The following is a 20274-nucleotide window of genomic DNA, read 5'->3' as shown; positions in this document are numbered from 1 at the left end:
ATTAAAAAATCTGTAACCCAGCAGAAAATGTGACTCCAAGGAGTTGTGGAGGCATTTTCTCTCATCAGATAATGTTGTCTACAAAAGTTAATAGTGTCTGGCAGCTTTGCCACAATAGCCCTTACTGTGAAGATAATTGTTTCACATTTACTGTCCCTAAGGTGGCTCCATGCTGTCTTGGATCAAATTTAAACTGATCATCCAAGCCATGCAGTATGTCTGTGGTGCCTAGATAGAATGCAAGTGTGGTTTTAAACAGGAAAAATAATAATAACAATTATATATGTATATTTAGGCTACGTATTTAAGGTAAACATTCATTTTTTTAGTTTTGTTTTTTAATCTATGAATATAATGGGCCACATCAGGCATACTCTCTGTGCCAGTGTGTGACTTATTTTAATCTCACTGTCCCTTATACAGTATGTACTATACTTGTGTTTGCTATACAAAGGTCAATCTAATAAAGCAGTCAAATGACAAATAGATGGACTAATCATAATCAGCCATCATTTTTATTTTTTTATATATTTATTGTTTGTAACCTATACTATGATAATTAAATTATATTATATATATATATATATATATATATATATATATATATATATATATATATATATATACACTCACCTAAAGGATTATTAGGAACACCTGTTCAATTTCTCATTAATGCAATTATCTAACCAACCAATCACATGGCAGTTGCTTCAATGCATTTAGGGGTGTGGTCCTGGTCAAGACAATCTCCTGAACTCCAAACTGAATGTCTGAATGGGAAAGAAAGGTGATTTAAGCAATTTTGAGCGTGGCATGGTTGTTGGTGCCAGACGGGCCGGTCTGAGTATTTCACAATCTGCTCAGTTACTGGGATTTTCACGCACAACCATTTCTAGGGTTTACAAAGAATGGTGTGAAAAGGGAAAAACATCCAGTATGCGGCAGTCCTGTGGGCGAAAATGCCTTGTTGATGCTAGAGGTCAGAGGAGAATGGGCCGACTGATTCAAGCTGATAGAAGAGCAACTTTGACTGAAATAACCACTCGTTACAACCGAGGTATGCAGCAAAGCATTTGTGAAGCCACAACACGTACAACCTTGAGGCGGATGGGCTACAACAGCAGAAGACCCCACCGGGTACCACTCATCTCCACTACAAATAGGAAAAAGAGGCTACAATTTGCACAAGCTCACCAAAATTGGACAGTTGAAGACTGGAAAAATGTTGCCTGGTCTGATGAGTCTCGATTTCTGTTGAGACATTCAGATGGTAGAGTCAGAATTTGGCGTAAACAGAATGAGAACATGGATCCATCATGCCTTGTTACCACTGTGCAGGCTGGTGGTGGTGGTGTAATGGTGTGGGGGATGTTTTCTTGGCACACTTTAGGCCCCTTAGTGCCAATTGGGCATCGTTTAAATGCCACGGCCTACCTGAGCATTGTTTCTGACCATGTCCATCCCTTTATGACCACCATGTACCCATCCTCTGATGGCTACTTCCAGCAGGATAATGCACCATGTCACAAAGGTCGAATCATTTCAAATTGGTTTCTTGAACATGACAATGAGTTCACTGTACTAAACTGGCCCCCACAGTCACCAGCTCTCAACCCAATAGAGCATCTTTGGGATGTGGTGGAACGGGAGCTTCGTGCCCTGGATGTGCATCCCACAAATCTCCATCAACTGCAAGATGCTATCCTATCAATATGGGCCGTCATTTCTAAAGAATGCTTTCAGCACCTTGTTGAATCAATGCCACATAGAATTAAGGCAGTTCTGAAGGCGAAAGGGGGTGAAACACAGTATTAGTATGGTGTTCCTAATAATGCTTTAGGTGAGTGTATATATATATATATATTTGAAAGTGAATTGGCAAGCTTTATGAAACCTCATTCAATAATAAATACAATTGTTAAAGGCTTAATATGGTTATATCATTATTGTACTTTGTAAACCTTTATATACTATATTATACTATTACATTATACCAGGGGTTTTCAAACTGGTCCTGGAGTACCCCCTGCCCTGCTGGTTTTTGTTCCAACCGAGGTCTTAATTGTTTAATTGAATCCTCAAAGCGATATACTGTTAAATTAATAATTAATTTAATTGGTTGGAACAAAAACCAGCAGGGCAGGGGGTACTCCAGGACCGGTTTGAAAACCCCTGTATTATACTATTTTATTATTATATTCCAGTTTAGTATTTTGCCCATTATATCTTCACAAATATCAATACCAGTTTTCCTGGAGGTTTATGTGGAGATGCTTGAGATGTAACCTAGTAGCCTAGTGTACAGAGTGGTCTGAGACTTTCTCTCTAATTCAGCAGTGACAACCAGTGACATGCTTGATCTATATTTGGTCTGTGTTATCCTTTCTAACAGTTCCCACCCCACCCTCTGGTGGCAAATGAGTATAGTGCAATAAACTTTACTTTTGTTTACTCTTACATCATGCTTATTCAAATTTAAAGGGAAATAATGTAATACATGTTTTAAAGTATTACATTATTAAAGCAAAACTAAACATTTTAAAATATATATTTTACTGAATACAGACAACAGTTCACCCACAAATTTGGGATTGGCACTTGGGTGAAGAGTTGAAGGTAAAAAGGTGAAGATTTGATTTCATAATATTGATCCAAACCCAGGTAAGCAGGAACATACAAATGATACAGTTCAATAGACATTCATATGTACATATGTATCTGCATTATCTCATAGGAATATTTAAGGTTTTAGATTGCTTAAATATAAAACTTACTTTCAATATCAATAAAAAGACAATACATATGTCATGTCTTGTATGTTCAAATTTACAAAATAGTAAATACATTATCTTGAAACATTATACTTTTATTGTTTAAAGAAAAATCCTGAACAAATACAATAAAAGTTCTGTAGCCAATTTTCAGTTTTAAACAAGTTGTTAGTAAGTAATAAGACTTTAGCTAATTTATTTCAGGCCATCAAGTCTCAAATTCATTAAGGATGTAGATTTGTGGGGGGTATTTGAAAGATACTTTTCCATGTATGCTAATTGGATATGGTGGAAGCTATGATTTGGGAGACTTAACTGTTAAATATGCTTTTTCAATGTATCCCTATGCTAGTGAAGTTTGGCCACACTACAATAACATTGCAAATCTATTCACATACAAATATCCACCTGTGGAAGCTTGCCTCTCCTCTTTTTGTCTTGGCTTTGTATATATGGTTATTTCTCATTGTGGGTTGTATAGTTGTAATCATCAGATTTTGTATCTCCACCAAATGTTGTGGATATTCATTTCTAAACCTCAGTGAAGTACAATAAATTCCACATTGGAAAGGCACAAAACTGGCATGTATGACAATTACTTGAGTTATATTATTAAAAAATATATTCAGTCTTTGTTACAGTTCTGTGTGGCACACTGTAACAATAGGGTATTTAAGACCTTTCATTTGTTTTTGTAATTCTCTCTCAATTCTGGACAATGTTCACACATTTGTTTTCTAAATGACCGAAGTGTTATTTATACCCAGAAATTACACTAAACGTGTGCATCTTTAAAAACAACAACAGGTTGTGTATTGTTCCAGTTTTTCAGTACTGATACATAGCATTTGGCCTAGCTTAACACACATCTCACGAAATGTGAATACTGTGCTGGCCTTCCCATTACTTAATGGCACAGGTTTATCTTGTTCAGAAAGAGAACACATGCTTTCTCACTGCCCATCGCCTAATAGTTGATATCTTCATTGCTTTTTTTTTTTTTTTTTACTTCTTAAACCATCGGTCCTTAACATTTCTTTTCATTCCCCAAGTATTTTAAACTGAGCAGCAGTCAGGGGATGTACTTTTTATATGCCTCATTTTGAAACCTCATTCCAAACCTCAGTTTACATATTTATATATAATTAAATGCTATTCTGTATATAAGTTCAGTAAGTTCTTCACTTTTGACATGGTCTATGCTCCTTAGCACATTATGTTTGTATGGAAGTTTTCTCTTGTGTTTATTTCTAATCACTTCACTATTGGTTTTGAGAGGAAAAAAGCAACTCGAAATTTTATTACAAAAGAAACACATGGTAGAGATTCATAAGCATGAGGCTATTTCACTTAGACCATAGACTGGGTTTTATCATGGTTTCTCTCACGATCTTCTGAGTACCGCTGATATTGATCTCCAAGCAGGGGCTGCCGAGATTCATTTTTGCCAGGGTTGTATGATTTTGCACGTACAGCACAGGTGGTGGCAGCAAAGATGATAGCAAGTAAAATCAGAGCTGCCACAATAGCAATAGTTATGATCTCTGTAAGGCTGTAAGGACGACCTATGGACAAAAAAATATATACAATAGGTAAATAAACCCTTTTTCCTTCTGAATACACACATTTTGAGAATATTGCTTTGTGACAGAGTTGGTGGGTTAGTAGTTATTGATTGCATATAGGGTTCTGTGCTGGGCAGGATAGGTAGTGTGTGTTAGGTAATCTAAGACCAAGGCAGGGTGAGCCCTATCCATCTACTGAGTGAATGGCATTACTTTTTTCAACTGTGTTTATGCCTGAACAGGACTTCTAGTTCAACTGATCTTGTACACAGCACACATTATAAACATTTTTAATTTGACGATTTTCTGAATAACTCAGAAAACTCAGATAACTCAGACTGCAGGTCAGCATGGTCGCGTGGTGGTTAGCGCTGCTGCCTCACAGCTGTGGGGTCCCTGGTTTGAGTGTAGGCCTGTCTGTGTGGAGTGTGCATGTTCTCCCTGTGTCCGTGTAGGTTTTTTCCGGGCGTCCAAAGACATGTGGTTTAGGTTGATTGGTTACTCTAAATTGCCCTGTGTGTGCCTATGTCTGTTTGTGTGTGTTGCCCAGTGATGGACTGGTGTCCTGTCCTGGGTGTATTCCTGCCTTGTGCCCTATGCCTGCTGCGATCGGCTCCAGCTTCCCTGCTACCCTCACCAGGATAAGTGGTTTCAAAGATGGATGGATGGATTCTGCCTCCACTGATCTTAACATGTGTCCGAGTCATGTCATGGAACCATACGACTAAGAAAACATTTCTCTTCCTTGCCTTTGTTTATCGCCATTGCGGCAGAATCATTTTCCAAGATGACAAATGCAGAGCACACCGAGTAGGTGGCTTTATTGACTGGGAGATTGAGGAGAAATTCCCTCACCATACCTTGGCCCCAGACAAGTAATCAGTTGAACACATAAGAGACAATCTTAGCACTGATATCCAGCAGTGTCAGCTAACCCTGCAATGCCTGCAGACATTATACATGGCTCTCCAAGAACAACAGCTCTGGAAGCCTCTGGTGCAACAGTTTAGACTCATGAGATGGTGCTGGAGAGCCTGACTTGCTAATAATGTTGCAAATTACATAAATTATGTGAAAAATTACATTTTCACCCACAAGAACACTTTGAAACTTGGAGTGCCAGTGATGTCACTGACAGATATTTAAACATTTTGGGATGATATTTATAATGTCTCCAACATAAGTTTGTTTCAGCTTCTGAGTGATATATTGACTACTTTTCTTCCCTCAACATTAAGGAGATATATGTATATGTCTTTCTATAAGATTTAACAATTAAATATACTTACTTGGCCATTGAACCTCATATGTGTATCCAAGGTTATCGGGTGCAGGTACAAACATCTCAACATTGGTAACTGGAGGCCAGAAGGGGACCATATTATAACCCCTGTTGTGACCAATTGGGGCATTTTCCAAAGGGTAAGCATTTGCATCTGGAAAAAGTTATACAATTATAAATTAATTCAATTAAGAAGTAAGACCAATCAAAAATAAAACCAATAATCATTTGTATCAAGGTCAATTAAAATGGTTCACGTAAGTGTTTCCAATATTGATTTACCTAAGCATAAGTGTACACTTCTTACATACAATGTACAATGCTAACAACTACTTACAAGTTATATATAAGTAAATGTTCTACTCTGAAAAATCTATTTTCCTAGAAAGTGAGCTCATTAAATACAGTTTGTGTTTTCTTTTTAGAAATCTATCAAGAATGATGTGCTCAAAGTAGGCTATAACAGTTATTGAATAGCATTTCAATAAAGTTACTGGTGAGCCCTTAATCTTGAGGAAAACAGACTGTGCATAACAATTATAATTCTATACAGCAGAGAAACTTATAGAAGAGAAACTTATTAAAAAAACATATATTATAGTATTCAATACATTACCAGGGCTATGCCTTCTTAACCACTCATCAAAAATGGCATCAGTAAAAGTATGCAGCAACAGAAATATGGGGTCGTTGGGTGACAAATGGGTCTGACCTCCAGTACCATTCAGGAACAGGTGAGCTAGATTGTGCAAACTGCGAACAATTGGGTCATAGCTTCCATTAGGTGCATTATAACCTAATAAAGACACAAAGTCAAACAATTCTAATATGAAGGAAGTGAAAAAGTAATTAAACACATCATTATTTAAATGTTTTGTCTGAGGCCAGTGTTTTTTTTTTTCTTAATAATACATTGCTAAACTGACATGTTTAAAAGTTAAGTATAGTGGCATGGAAGATATGTATTTAGGCACTGAGGTACGAATTTAAAATTACTGTAATTGTTTCACAACACTTTAGTGAATCAATCAAGTTTCAGTGAAGGGAAATAAAGAGGTAAATACCACCACTTTACATAATGTAATGGGTCACTCACCTTCTATTGTGTTGCGGAAACTCTCTGGTGAAGTGGAATAGAAAGGGGGCGTGTCAAACAGACCAACTTCTAAACAGTCAGCGACATCCTGTGGTTCAGGAAGGCGTTGCACCATAGGCCTGGCAACGTTCCCACCAGGGTTTCTTCTGATAGGATTACTCTCCGTACCTGTAGAGTTGCACAAAAGGCACTTACTTAAAAGACAGGTATTTTTTAAATAAAACAAACAAATGAAAAAAGAGAGACACATACAATTAGACTAATGTACATTTCTAGACTAAAAACTGTGAGACTGAAAATGTATCTGCTTGTGTCAGCTGTACTGGCCACAGGAACTAATGTAACAACTGTTAGTAGTAAAACAGAATTAGTCCTGTGTAATCCTCAGAAACATCACTGACAAAAAAAAAATATAAAATAAATCACGATCCTGTTGTAATGTTTTTAAAATGTTACGCTTGATTTAGTTTCTTCTAGTGAAATTCCTTACGGTTGCTTTTGTATCATTTGCATAATTTGTTCCAATCTGCGTCAATGTGACTGGAATTCAGCCATGCCTAAGTCATTTTAATGCCTCTTGATCAAAGTACCCAGCAAGATTACTGCCTTGGTCCAGCAGCTACTTGTTTCAGGATTACATCCTCGGTTCAGCGATTGCCTGAATCAGGAGTTTGAGTTAAACCTTTCTGTCAGAAAGACATACTTACGCATAAGAAGATTACCTAACAAAAATGATTATGGACTATGGTGAAACCTTTCTTGTACAACCTTTTTGAACAGAACTTTACTCCCACTAATTGTAAACTTGGGCAATCAAAAACAGGAAACAAAAGCAGGACAGAACAATTAAATAATCTGGAAATAAATCCCTTAATACAAATCATGCTTGGTTGTCTGTTCTGTAATATACTTGTTAGTCATTTGTTTTTATTACCAAACACACAGCCTACAGCACTCAGAAAGGTCAAGCCTCAAAGTGATTGAGAACAAAGCTACATTTACTGGAACAATGAAGCACAATGAAGCATATCAAAGTTTACTGACCAGCATCAATGTGACTATTTCACATGGTCCATTTTACTTGTTTTAGTTTCATTTTTCACTTCTGTCCTAAACTGTTGTATTTGATTAATGTAGTCACTTCAACTCTAGGAATGGAAGAGGTTCAAAAGGTTGTGTTCTGTTTGGTATTTGATGTCTAATACCAAAATATTGATATGATGTAACAAAGATTATTATTTTTAATTATTATTATTATTATTATTATTTATTTATTTATTAGCAGATGCCCTTATCCAGGGTGGCTTAAAAACATGTCATGTTAACAATACTGAAATGTAAAAAAAAGAAGGGATGCCAAATTTCAGTTGTGTAGAAAGAAATAGTTCTTACTGTTGCATATGGTTCCAAGAATGTCATAGTCTTCAACACTTTCACAAATAACTCTCCACTGAGAGAAGATGGAGTTTGAACTGACTGAGTTTTGTTCAAAGTTACTTCTTGCTCCCATTAAGTCATCTGTACATATATCACAGCTGTTTCCACCAATGGCAAAGTTCCAATATGGAAGTGCAAAAGATGGGTCTTGAAGCATATCCTGCATTGCCAAAAAGATGATGTGGATCAAAATAAAGGTTAACATACCAGAGAACATCAATATCATATATATGTAATCTGTAACAACCTCATAACACATAATTCCTGAACCACATCTTAAAATCAACAACACATACAGTATATGCCTTATTGCTTCTTACCTGCATGTCCCTCTCAAGCTGTATCAGGTGAAACCTGTGCCAGGTAAGAAAACCAGGTCCCTCATGGGAAAAATCTACTCCTCCAAAACTTTGCTGCCCAGGTCCAAGGAAGGTTTTGCTGACAGAATAATAGTGTGACCACACAAAGAAATTGTAGATGGATATATTCTCAAACTGCATAGTGTTGCCATCAGGTCCAAAGACCTCCTGATAACGTCTGGTTGCAATAACGATGTCTGGGTGAATTGTGCGTTTGGCTTGGTCTAATGCATTCACAAAAAATCGTTTCTGGTCTGCACTCATTTCCATTATATTTCTCCTGACTGCAAATAACAGAAACAACAAAATTAGGTAAATGTATGTCATTACCGTAGAAAGGTAAAGTGAAAATAACGTATTAATCTGAATGAAAATGTCATTTTCTCAAAATAAAATGTAACTGAGGTTACATTAAGTTGTCATTTTACCATTTTTTTCCATCAAAGCAACATACCTTCTGATACCATAGGAGACCAGAGTAAACATGTAAACAGCTGTCAGTCATTCTTTTATTATTATTTTTTATTTATTTATTTATTTATTTATTTGGCTGGTTGTTTATTTAGCTTCAATATACAGCTGATAAACAAACACTTCACCCACAGCCCCCAGAAGATGCTTCTTACTGTAGAAGATTTGAATAATTGTGTGCCTTTACAAAATGCTTTGTTTGTAGGCCAGCATAATAATCTCAAACTTCCAATAATTCTTTATGAATAAGGGTCCTTTCTACACATTATATTCATATATGTATACATATATGTAAACATAGATGTTAATGTATACAAATTGAGCACTGTGTTTGTCGGATTATGTTGAGACTACTCAGCACAAACTAATGTAATACTTACAAATAATATGAATGATAATTAACCTAGAGAAATTCAATTTAAAGTGATTCATTTACTACAATTATCTTCTAATAATACAACTTAGCCTACTACTACAACTACTAATTATTATAAGATGTGCAAGTCGAATACCGATTTGCAATATTTTGGGTAAAGCTTTAAAACGCATATGTTTAGGTCACACCAAACAAAAAAAATATTAATTTGGACTATTTGTAGGATGTGTATCTCCATATTGTAATTTAATTTGAATTATTAGAATTCTTGCAAAAAAAAAATGTATACACATTCGAATGCAAAACAAGAAACAAACAAATGCCCAATTGATTAAATAGCAAAACGAATCATCACAAACAAGAATAATTATCATAGAGGCTGATAACTTTAGGTTTAACAACAAAAAATAAATACATAAATACAATCCCAAAAGGATGCTGACCTGCATCAACAGCTTTCTGAGTACCATGTGCATTTAAGTACTTATTCAATATCCTCAGTGAAGTTATATTGTACTAATCTTTCACACGATTTGCCATTTGCGCTCCTTACCCACAGCCGTCCGCTGGTCGCAGTTCACCCCAGTAAAGCCATGCCGGCACCGTCCACAGTTGTAGCCGGAGAAGTTGCCATTGCACCGGCACGTCCGGTTGAAGAAGGTGAGGGGCCAGCGCTCCCGGTCATCCTGTCCGTCGTGCGGGTACTGCGGGCCGTGGGGCCGTCTGTCTACACTGATGGACACACACTGTCCCCGGCCGGTGCTGGAGCCGCAGATGTTACTGGGGTCCCCACTGGGAGACGGACAGCACTCCCCACTGCGGAGGCCGGCCGGGCTCACACACTCTCTGGGGAACTGGCAGCGCACCAGCACCGCGCACAGGGTCACCAGGAACCCGCAGCTCCACATGCTTCCAGGGGAGAAACGGATTGGAAAAAAAACTTTTAAGTATCCTCACTTTTTTTGGTAATTTTATAAGGCTATATTTTATTATTATTATTATTATTATTATTATTATTATTATTATTATTATTATTATTATTATTATTCAGTCCCTTATTCCAACTGAAACAGAGAATAACCATATATTTCCTCATGCACTGCCCAATTGTATGAACCAAATGCAAGAACGAGATACAAATATTGAATTATAATAGTAATCTTAGCCCACTTCTGCAATACTTGCTTTGAACATAAAGTACACAAACCCCTATTAATCCCCGGCGCAGATTAGCAGCCGCTGCCTTTATACCCGCAGTGCGCATGACTGCGGGGAGGCTGATCCCCTCGTGATGGCGCATCTGAAGAGGGCACTCAGGTGCCAGCCCTGCGCTAATTCACTTCTTACACTGTAATAGAGGATTTGTTCTTTTCATTCAACATTTCCCTCAAATGAATAAGGCAATGCATTGTTTTCACACTTTCCTAATACCAAAAAAGATCAAAGCTTTTCTTTTTTCTTCCTCGACAACGTATCAAGACATCAATTCAAACAGCAGAAACTACGCATTTATGGCATGTAGTTTTATGTAAGATTTATGGTCATAGTGGTTATTAGTAGAGGTTTATAAAAGAGCTTTTCACTGAAAATCTGAAAGTGACTACACAAAAATAAAACACACAACAATATAATATTAAAAATGGCCAATGTACTTGAATCGTTTAAATATCAGGAAAAAAGAGAAAAGAAACTGAAAATTAGTCTTATTCAAAAATAAACGTTTATTTACTTGTCAGTTGAAGGAAAATGAACTTGTATAATTATCAATATTATTAGGGATACTAATGCAATACATACACCAATCAGCCATAACATTATGACCACCTGCCTAATATTGTGTAGGTCCCCCTTTTGCCTCCAAAACAGCTCTGACCCGTCGAGGCATGGACTCCACTAGACCTCTGAAAGTGTGCTGCGTTATCTGGCACCAAGACGTTAGCAGCAGATCCTTTAAGTCCTGTAAGTTGCGAGGTGGGACCTCCATGGATCTGACTTGTTTGTCCAGCACATCCCACAGATGCTCAATTGGATTTAGATCTGGGGAATTTGGAGGCCAAGTCAACACCATGAACTCGTGATTCATCAGACCAGGCCACCTTCTTCCATTGCTCTGTGGTCCAGTTCTGATGCTCACGTGACCATAGTAGGCGCTTTCGGCAGTGGACAGGGGTCAGCATGGCACCCTGACTGGTCTGCGGCTACACAGCCCCATACGCAACAAACTGCGATGCACTGTGTGTTCTGACACCTTTCTATCAGAACCAGCATTCACTTTTTCAGCAATTTGAGCTACAGTAGCTCGTCTGTTGGATCGGACCACTCGGGCCAGCCTTCGCTCCCCACGTGCATCAATGAGCCTTGGCCACCCTTGACCCTGTCGCCGGTTCACCGCTTTTCTCTCCTTGGACCACTTTTGATAGGTACTGACCACTGCAGACCAGGAACACCCCACAAGAGCTGCAGTTTTGGAGATGCTCTGACCCAGTCATCTAATATATATATATATATATATATATATATATATATATATATATATATATATATATATATATATATATATAAATATATTTATATTATTATTATTATTTCTGTTAGTAAAGTTAATAAGACAGCCCTAACCCTAATGTGAGTCTAGGATGTTTGAGTATGCTTGAAATGTTGGAATTTGTGTTGGGCTAGGTTTGGGTTTAGATTACATAATCAATGTTGAATTCTGATTGTGTTAGGGTTATACACATAGTGGATAAACTAAAATGGTGTAAGTGGCAGATTGCATACAGCTTTATTTTTTCTAGTTATTAAAACTATGAGTGCCGTCCATGTTGTCCGTAATCCTGTACATTGCTCCTGCAGGTCCTTAGCCTGAGATCTGTTTATCACTGTGTAGCAATTCAGTTTATAGTAATATAATCAAGTTACAAGTATTGTCATGTAAAAAAAAAAATACAATGTGCCCTGTGTTCCTTACAGTTTAAGGAGATTACCTTATACATTTTTTTGTGAGGCATAATACAACCATGAATGAATGTTTCTCATTGTTCATTTTGTAACACACAAGTACTTTGAATAAAACTGATAGATTTATACATTCTTTTGCATTGCTGCACCTTGTCCTCAGTTTAATAGCAACAATTGCTTTTTGAATATACTAATTCCTTTGAGAACAGGGATATATATTAAATTCCATATTTAGAGTTGGTGCCAAAACAACATATTATATCATTTTTAAAATAGTGGTCACATTTGAAAATAAAATAAAATAATTTTTATTAATAATTTTTTCCTTCATAAATACGACAGATTTCTCAAAATGTGATGTTTAGATTCCATGGAGATACAGAAGTTGCCTCATTGTAGATCCATTCAGTTCTGAGCTATCTTGTTCCAGTGCTGGACAAAAATACCCATTTGGTGTGAAACATTGTGTTGTAGCAATCCACTAATTCAAAGCACATTTAACACATTAAACAATATTTACAATATTAAGGAATACAATTTGATTATTCACCTAAACAAACAGAAAGTTAATGCTTGATTTGAATTAGTAAGAATCTGTGAAATATATATGCCCTTCAATCTAATTATTAGAAGTCCATTCAAAATGTCTTATGTAAAATATTCTCATGATTATATTTACATCTTAATAGACATTCTATATATGTACAGTATCAAAGCTACAGCAGAATGGCATTAAGAATTTAAATTTATAAATGACAAAAGTGGCATTTACAGAACTGATGTCTTAACATCTTTTGGCATGTCCTGAAGACTGTTATCCTTAGTCTTTTTCTCCTCATTCTGTGATGGCTCCCAGGATCCATTTGAGGAAATCCTAAAATAAGATAAAACAATTAAAATAGATATTTAGAATAGTATGCAAATTGTATTTGAACACCAACTATGTGTGTTTGTTTATGTAGTGTATAAAATCACACCACTGTAACTATTAATCCTGCAAAATGTATACGAAGGTAGTTAATTTAAAATAATTTTAAAGTTAAATGTTTTGGAAATTGGGTGTAGATCAGTGTTCCTCTATGTATGACTGCACATGATACATTTGCATTTTCCAAATCTGAATGATCCCATGCTGGAATCAAATACATAATCAACACCAAATCAAACTATATATATCTTATAATATAGTCCATTCACCACTGGGTCAAAACAAATTATTGAAAACTTTCGAAGAGCAAAACCCAGCAAAGAGAAGATTACTGAAATGTTCTTCAAGAGAAAGAAAAATATTTCATCTTGATGATGTGTGTACATAAATGGATGCTAGAATAAAGTTTATACACCTACTGGTTCACTCGTACATCCCCACCAGTGAGTGTGTTTTCGTTGGACTCCTCATGAATTGTCTCTGCTGCCTCACTGTCTTCAGACATTTTTACTGGCAATGTCATTCTATGAACAATAATGTACAACATCACATGGATTTGTTAAAGTTTAAACTAAGCTTATATAAATGGAATTCACAATTTTTGTTACAAATGGTATATGTTTGTAATGCATATTTGTTAAATATAAACATGTAATAAGTCTTGGTTATAGAGGTCATTGCATAGTAAGTAGGAAGTAACATAAACCACTCTTGATAGTTTTAAAAATAAAAGGTTGGGCTTCTCAAAAACGCTATAAAAATAATGCTGAAATAATGTGTACCTAATGGTCTAAAAGATCTGAAAAAGGACCACTGATTCACAATAAAAATGTATTACATTATATTATTTTCATTAATAATTTCATAATCCATAATGTGTTGCTATAATAATGGTAATTCCTGATCATAAAATATTATCATTTTCAGAAGCTTACATTTTGTATCAAATTATTTATACCCCTTTCATAATCCAATATTCTTCCTATATTAACCGTGACTCAGTATTAGATATACAGTATGTCAATATACCTTATTCTCCTTTTCCTGCACTTCAAGCAGTAAACAACAATAACGATTGTCTCCAGGAATAAAAATGCAGCTGCAGAAATTGCACCAATTTTCCAAGCCTCAAGGCCCAGGGTGACAATCTCTACAAAAGAGGTTTTTTTAATGTTATTTTCAAGTCTGTTTATGTTCTTCCTATAAGACATTTTGCATATGACACTGAAATCCAATTTTTAATTGGGTTCAATTTATAAATACAAATAAGTTTGCAAAATAAATATTTTTAAAAATCTGCTAAACCCTATAATTCAAGGGCGTAGGTTTGGTTTGAACAGTGGTTGGGACACAATATGTTTGGGGGGGTGGAGTCAAGTTTGTTAAAAAACACCCTTTAAATTGTTTCTTGTGACTTTTCGGAGAGGGTCACAAGCCAGTCATGCTCTGAATATACTACTTGTCATCCAATAAAATAAAAAAATCACTACTTAACATACATAAAGTAAATATTAAATGGCACAAACCACATCATATATTATTTTGTTTCTAAATTATGTTACTGTATATTACTGTATTCATGTCATAAGGACGCAGACTCCAACTTCAACTTTTAAGTGCTTTATATTGTTGGAAAATTCCAATTAAAACAACAAGAATAACTAGAACTTGTCTTGTTTTGTATGGGAAAACTTCAAAGGGCTGCTGAAAGCAGCTGAACAGTTTCGTTATCTGACAACTACAGAACAGATAAAACTTAAGTTACTGAAGTAGCAGACTATTACCTTTAAGTCGTTACTGAACGTTTCAGATTTATCACAATTATTGGTAGGGACAATTCAACGTTCGCTTAACATTGGTAAGGACATATCCATACCATCCCTACCTAAATCTATGCCGTTGCTATAATTACCAATTGCATATATTTGTTATTGTTGTTTTAGGAAAACTCATTAAAAGTTTGAATGTCTTGTGAATGTGAAGGTTCATGGGAGAATTAAAATATAGTCTGATCAAATATTTTCTAGATTGTATTTCAAAACTTTTTTTTCTTACCTGTAGAATCATTTGTTTTTTGGAACAAATTATTGCTGTTTCCTTCCTCTTTTGAAAGTAGAGAAGAAAGAGTTGCCGGAATTACCTCCACAACATTTTCCAGAGTGGGGATAACCTTGCCATCAGAGTCCTTGTTCAAAAGTTCATCTTTGGGTGTAATAATCTCATTGAAGTCATTTGACTCTTCACTGATTTCTCCCCCCATTACATTGCTTTCTCCGTGTGAGTTGAGTATCTCAGGAGCTTGTGATTGAGATGGTAAGTAGGTATCAGCAGGGGCTGGAGTCAAATCTACATCAGAGCAGACATTTAGCGTACTCATGAAAATTACATTAGGTCTTCAACAGATCTTCAGGAACTCAAGTAATAAACTTAGGGAACTCCAGGAATAACATGCATTGATACCCCTTTAGATGTTTAAACCTTGATATTTACCACAAATTAAAATCAATTCCTGTGAAGAATGATCAGAAATTGATTATCAATGTATATTTCATGGTTTTGTATGTTGATTGAATATTGCAATATATACCATCTCAATGTAATTTTGATTGCATGTGACAAATTGGATCACACCAGAAAATACATTACAGTATATTAATGACAAACTTGGAATACATTTCTTATTGCACCCATAACATGATGATGCAAATTCAAGAGTTTCCCTGGACAGTAAAACATTTCAACAGCTCAGCATGTTAAACATTACAATATTTTAAAATCTCTAGTTTAATATGGAAAATCCTGACTATGTGCAAGATTAAATCCAACCTTCAACATAAATTAATAACAACTTCAATCATGTCCTTGAGTGTAGTTATATTTATAGTCAGAAGAATGATTAATGATTTGTGAAGAGTGATTTTGAAATTTAGAGTGTTATAACTGGTTGATTCCCTTGAGAAATTAGATTTGTGTTTGGAATTGCTTCAATATGGGGTAAAAATGAGTCACAAGAATTGGGACAGTGCTAATCTGATTTGTGAAGGAGAAAAAAATGGCTGGTATACAGTTTTAACCTTTTATGGGCTGAAATTAATACATTTTAATACTGTAGAATAACCTTTTTTGTTCATGTATAGTAAATTGTGCTTATACCAATCCAACACATCAATTTGCAAGATATTGTCAAATACATAGACATATCAAAAGCCATTTGGCATGCACCTGTAGTCCAATGCAGTAAGTTATACACAGAACAACAAATTGTGTGCACATTGTAATGAGCATTTTACATTTATTTTAATCTTAAAATGGAAATCTGTAAATCTGGAGACAATTTGTTGTTCTGTATATAACTTACTACATTGGACTACAGGTGTATACCATCCAGTTGTCATTGTAGCCTAGCTGGAGGTGTTAGTGCTACATTTGTATAATCTATTGCTCCCAATACTTTTTGGAAATCAAAATAATGCCAAATGCATTATTTTGTATGCATTGTATGCCTTGTAATAGACATCTGTGCTTCCTCAACACTTGTAAGGACAGGGTGTAGAGTATTATAAAATACAGTCAGAGAGACTCCTGCCACAGTCCCCTGAATAGAGACTCAATAATAGTTTTACCAACCCAGGCACAGAATGGCTTTTGCGAATGATAGGCTCCAGGCCATTTCTTAAGATAATTCAGTAGCTCGGTAATTGTGTGGCAGGCGAATCTACACCTTTCCCTAATTTGGTCTTCAGTTAATTGGAAGAGGGTTTCTTTTCATACATTGCTGAAGACAATTACAGTAATCATTAATTAAATATTCAAGGACTTAACTGCAAAGACGAATTACCTGTGACTTTAACTGAAATTACATTTATAAAAAACAACATTCCTAGAACAAAATTGATTCTGATTGTTTAATATATGTCATGCAAGCATGTCATACTAGTTATGACGGTTATCACTGGCATAATCCTTTACTACATCTGCCCCTAAGTGTTTTCTAGCAATAGTGTCTACTGCAGTTTGCATTATCTATACAAGTGGGAAACGGCAGAGAATATCTGACAGTGTCTGATTTATTTATTTATTTAAGGAACTATAATTTTAAATATCTTTAGGTGCCAGCAAGAATCGCAATATAGTGGTAAAAACAATATTAAACAACAATGAAGAAGTGATAGTCTCAAAGGTCTCAGTGAAGATTTAGATTTAAGTTGCTTTTTTGTTGACAGATGAATTTCTCAAACAAATAATGTTTTGAGTTTTTGGATGACTTTTAGTAGTGTGTGTGTATCTATATATATCGTAAATCTAAGTGGCTGTATACAATCTGTTTTTAATTAATATAAAGGTTGACTTTTTCAGCTTTTTTTGACTCAATTCTACTTAGGATAACATGATTATCAACTAGCTATCAATAATTATCTTCATATTAGTATCAGGTGTCTAATGTCATATTTATACTGGTGTCACATCCAGGTCAATACCAATTCCATCCACTTGGCCATAGAAACTGAGATTAAGCAACTGGCCTTATGCCATTGTTTCAAGAGAGGATTAGCTTGTATTATAAGGTTAAGGTATGGAATGTATCCTTTTTTTTTTCCTGCAGCCTGCAAAGCCTCTTTAGACTGAATTGGTGCTGATTTAATCTCTGCTTCATTCAGTATTAAATAAACGTGATTTTGATAATATTGGCATTGTGTCTTCATTCTATCATTTTTAGGTTGTTTACCATTGAAACATAAACACAGACATTGTAATGAATTTAGCAATTACCTTGCTCATTTGTGCTGCTTTGTTGTGTTGTTTCTGTTTCTGTATCAACCACAACTAAATCCCCCTGTGTTGCCATGGTGAACTCTGTGATGTTGTGGCTTTCCAGTGTTGACACTGCAGTTGGCAAATTTGAATCAAGAAAAACTGGTGCCACTGAAGAAACATGATCTGTATATTTTCACAAAATAAATAATTAGTATCACATGGACTTTCACATCTAAACAAACAAAATTATTGTGGATAGCAGTTATTAATTTACAGAATAAGATGTAGATCCCTACTTGTGCACAAACAATTATATACATTGTTTTATGGCAATTAACTAGCACTGAGTACACCAGATGCATGGGTTAAAGAAAACTTGCATCCAAAACAATACTGGAATCAGTGAAATACATTAGATTTCCCATTTATGTGCAAAATATGATGGAGTGTTTTTCAATAGAGTAATTTCTTCTTGGGGCAAATAATGCATTGTATTTTATCTCTATACTGTGCTGAAAAGTCACTTGTAATATGCACAACTCTTGGATAGTATATATTTATGTAAGTGAAATGTTTTTCATAATCTGTTATCAGAATCAGAAATTAATGTTAATACTTTGGGCAATGATCTGCTAGTACATTCATTATAATGTAATTACACTGTATGAACACTTATTTAAACAAATATCTTGATAAGAAAATATTTCAAATTGATTTCCCTGTCCTAATCTGCAATCAGCTAGAATCATTTTCTTTAATAAGTAATACTATTTTACTTTGCCTTGTACTACTTTACATTTTAAAATAACAAAACTGAATAAAACAGAAAGAAAAAAAAAGATTAGCCATCATACCTTGAGACTTGCAAAGATCAAAAATAAGAATGCAGATCAGTCCTTTTAGTAGAGAAGTTTCCATTTTATATTACCTTATCAGTAATCCTCTTGATCTGTGTTTCATGCAGTAATGCAGGTAGACCTTACAACTAGTCTCAATGAGAACAGGGTCTGTATTGGTTACACTATTTCAAACTGCAATATGATTTTGTTAAATGCTATCCTTCTGTGTGCTGGGTCTTTTTCCAAATTAAAAATATAACAGATTACTGTGAAATACTTTACAATCTGGCATGAGAAGTCTAGTAAGAAATCAGTGGCATGTCACAGACAGACTTTAAACCTTAATATAGCAATGACAAGTGCACTTTAAGCCCATAACTAATACATTTCCCACTTTGATTAAGTACACATATTTGAAAAGTATATTGTATAAGGTTCTGAGAAGTAAATCATTTTATATATGATATATATATATATATATATATATATATATATATATATATATATATATATATATATATATATAGTTTTACATTAATCTGTTATTGCGCTATATAATTGACATAATATATAAATACAGATTACATTTTTTAAAGATTAAAGATCTCAGGAAACATTTTACTCTTTAGTAGTTAAAAGTCAAATAATGACAGAGACATTTGAATGGGGCATGTACAACAATATTGTGGTGTTACTGTATTTCTGAAAGGGGAACTTGAAGATTGGTTAGCAAACATTGTTTAAAAAGAAAGAAACTGCAATGCATGTCCTGCACTGGACCATTGACGGAGCAGGACTAATTTCTGAAACTCCGTGCAAATTCGCCAGGCATGCTTTAAAAACAGAAATAAAATGGTTGATAATTAAGTGATACGGTTACAACTTATCTTGTTAAAGCATAGACCTCTACAGCAGCTGATAATTTTAAAGCAGGTGGTTGTCACATCTCATGGATAAGTTTTCTTTTAACAACACAATTAAAAAAAAAAGTTTAAAGTGGAGTTAGATGTAATGACAATTTGAATGATATAAACAGGCCCCAACAAAGTGTAAGGTTCATATTCAAAATAAAATAATAAAAATACTGTTTGAATTTCTGTTTCAGTTTCAGTATGATCGAAATGTATGTTGCCCTCATTAGTGAGTTATTTTCATCCACTTCTGAAATAGAGAGCAACCACCTATATATGCACCTTCATAACATGTGCATCCATATTTTAATGATCTTCCAAAATATCAGTATTGTGTGCTTACAGTTCATAATGTTTAAAATATTAGGCCTGTCTCTTGTTTTGAAAGCTGCATGTTCAAACTAACCACAAGCATATATAAGATTATGTAATGCTTGTAGGATGTAATCATTGCTTTAACAATATTTCATTCATACAAGTTAGGATGTCAGTGATCAAGGTCGCTTCCTAGTTTGGTGAAATAAAT

General features: G+C 34.9%; 2 protein-coding genes across 3 annotated transcripts; both read right to left on the bottom strand.

The window, feature by feature from the left end:
* Positions 1-2845: 2845 nt before the first annotated feature.
* On the bottom strand, positions 2846-10571 carry LOC136766681 (5,6-dihydroxyindole-2-carboxylic acid oxidase-like). The gene is made up of 7 exons (XM_066720375.1): positions 9911-10571; positions 8472-8794; positions 8107-8311; positions 6715-6882; positions 6235-6414; positions 5626-5772; positions 2846-4336 (listed from the first exon to the last, which is right to left on the bottom strand). The coding sequence occupies exons 1-7, from the start codon at positions 10263-10265 to the stop codon at positions 4122-4124; spliced, it is 1593 nt and encodes a 530-aa protein (XP_066576472.1). The 5' UTR covers positions 10266-10571; the 3' UTR covers positions 2846-4121.
* A 2036-nt stretch (positions 10572-12607) lies between these two features.
* Positions 12608-19007, bottom strand: LOC136766284 (uncharacterized). Of its 2 annotated transcripts, none has more exons than XM_066719659.1 (6): positions 18927-19007; positions 18014-18181; positions 15299-15589; positions 14273-14393; positions 13663-13767; positions 12608-13189 (listed from the first exon to the last, which is right to left on the bottom strand). In XM_066719659.1, the coding sequence occupies exons 2-6, from the start codon at positions 18087-18089 to the stop codon at positions 13084-13086; spliced, it is 699 nt and encodes a 232-aa protein (XP_066575756.1). In that variant the 5' UTR covers positions 18090-18181; positions 18927-19007; the 3' UTR covers positions 12608-13083. The 2 variants fall into 2 exon arrangements, with proteins under 2 accessions (XP_066575756.1, XP_066575754.1); XM_066719657.1 differs by having other exon boundaries at positions 18853-18992.
* Positions 19008-20274: the final 1267 nt, after the last annotated feature.

Source organism: Amia ocellicauda, chromosome 13, assembly GCF_036373705.1.
Source record: "Amia ocellicauda isolate fAmiCal2 chromosome 13, fAmiCal2.hap1, whole genome shotgun sequence".
Lineage (NCBI taxonomy): Eukaryota > Metazoa > Chordata > Actinopteri > Amiiformes > Amiidae > Amia > Amia ocellicauda.
Note: the sequence above shows the minus strand (reverse complement) of the source record. Positions and strands in the feature narration are given on the sequence as shown.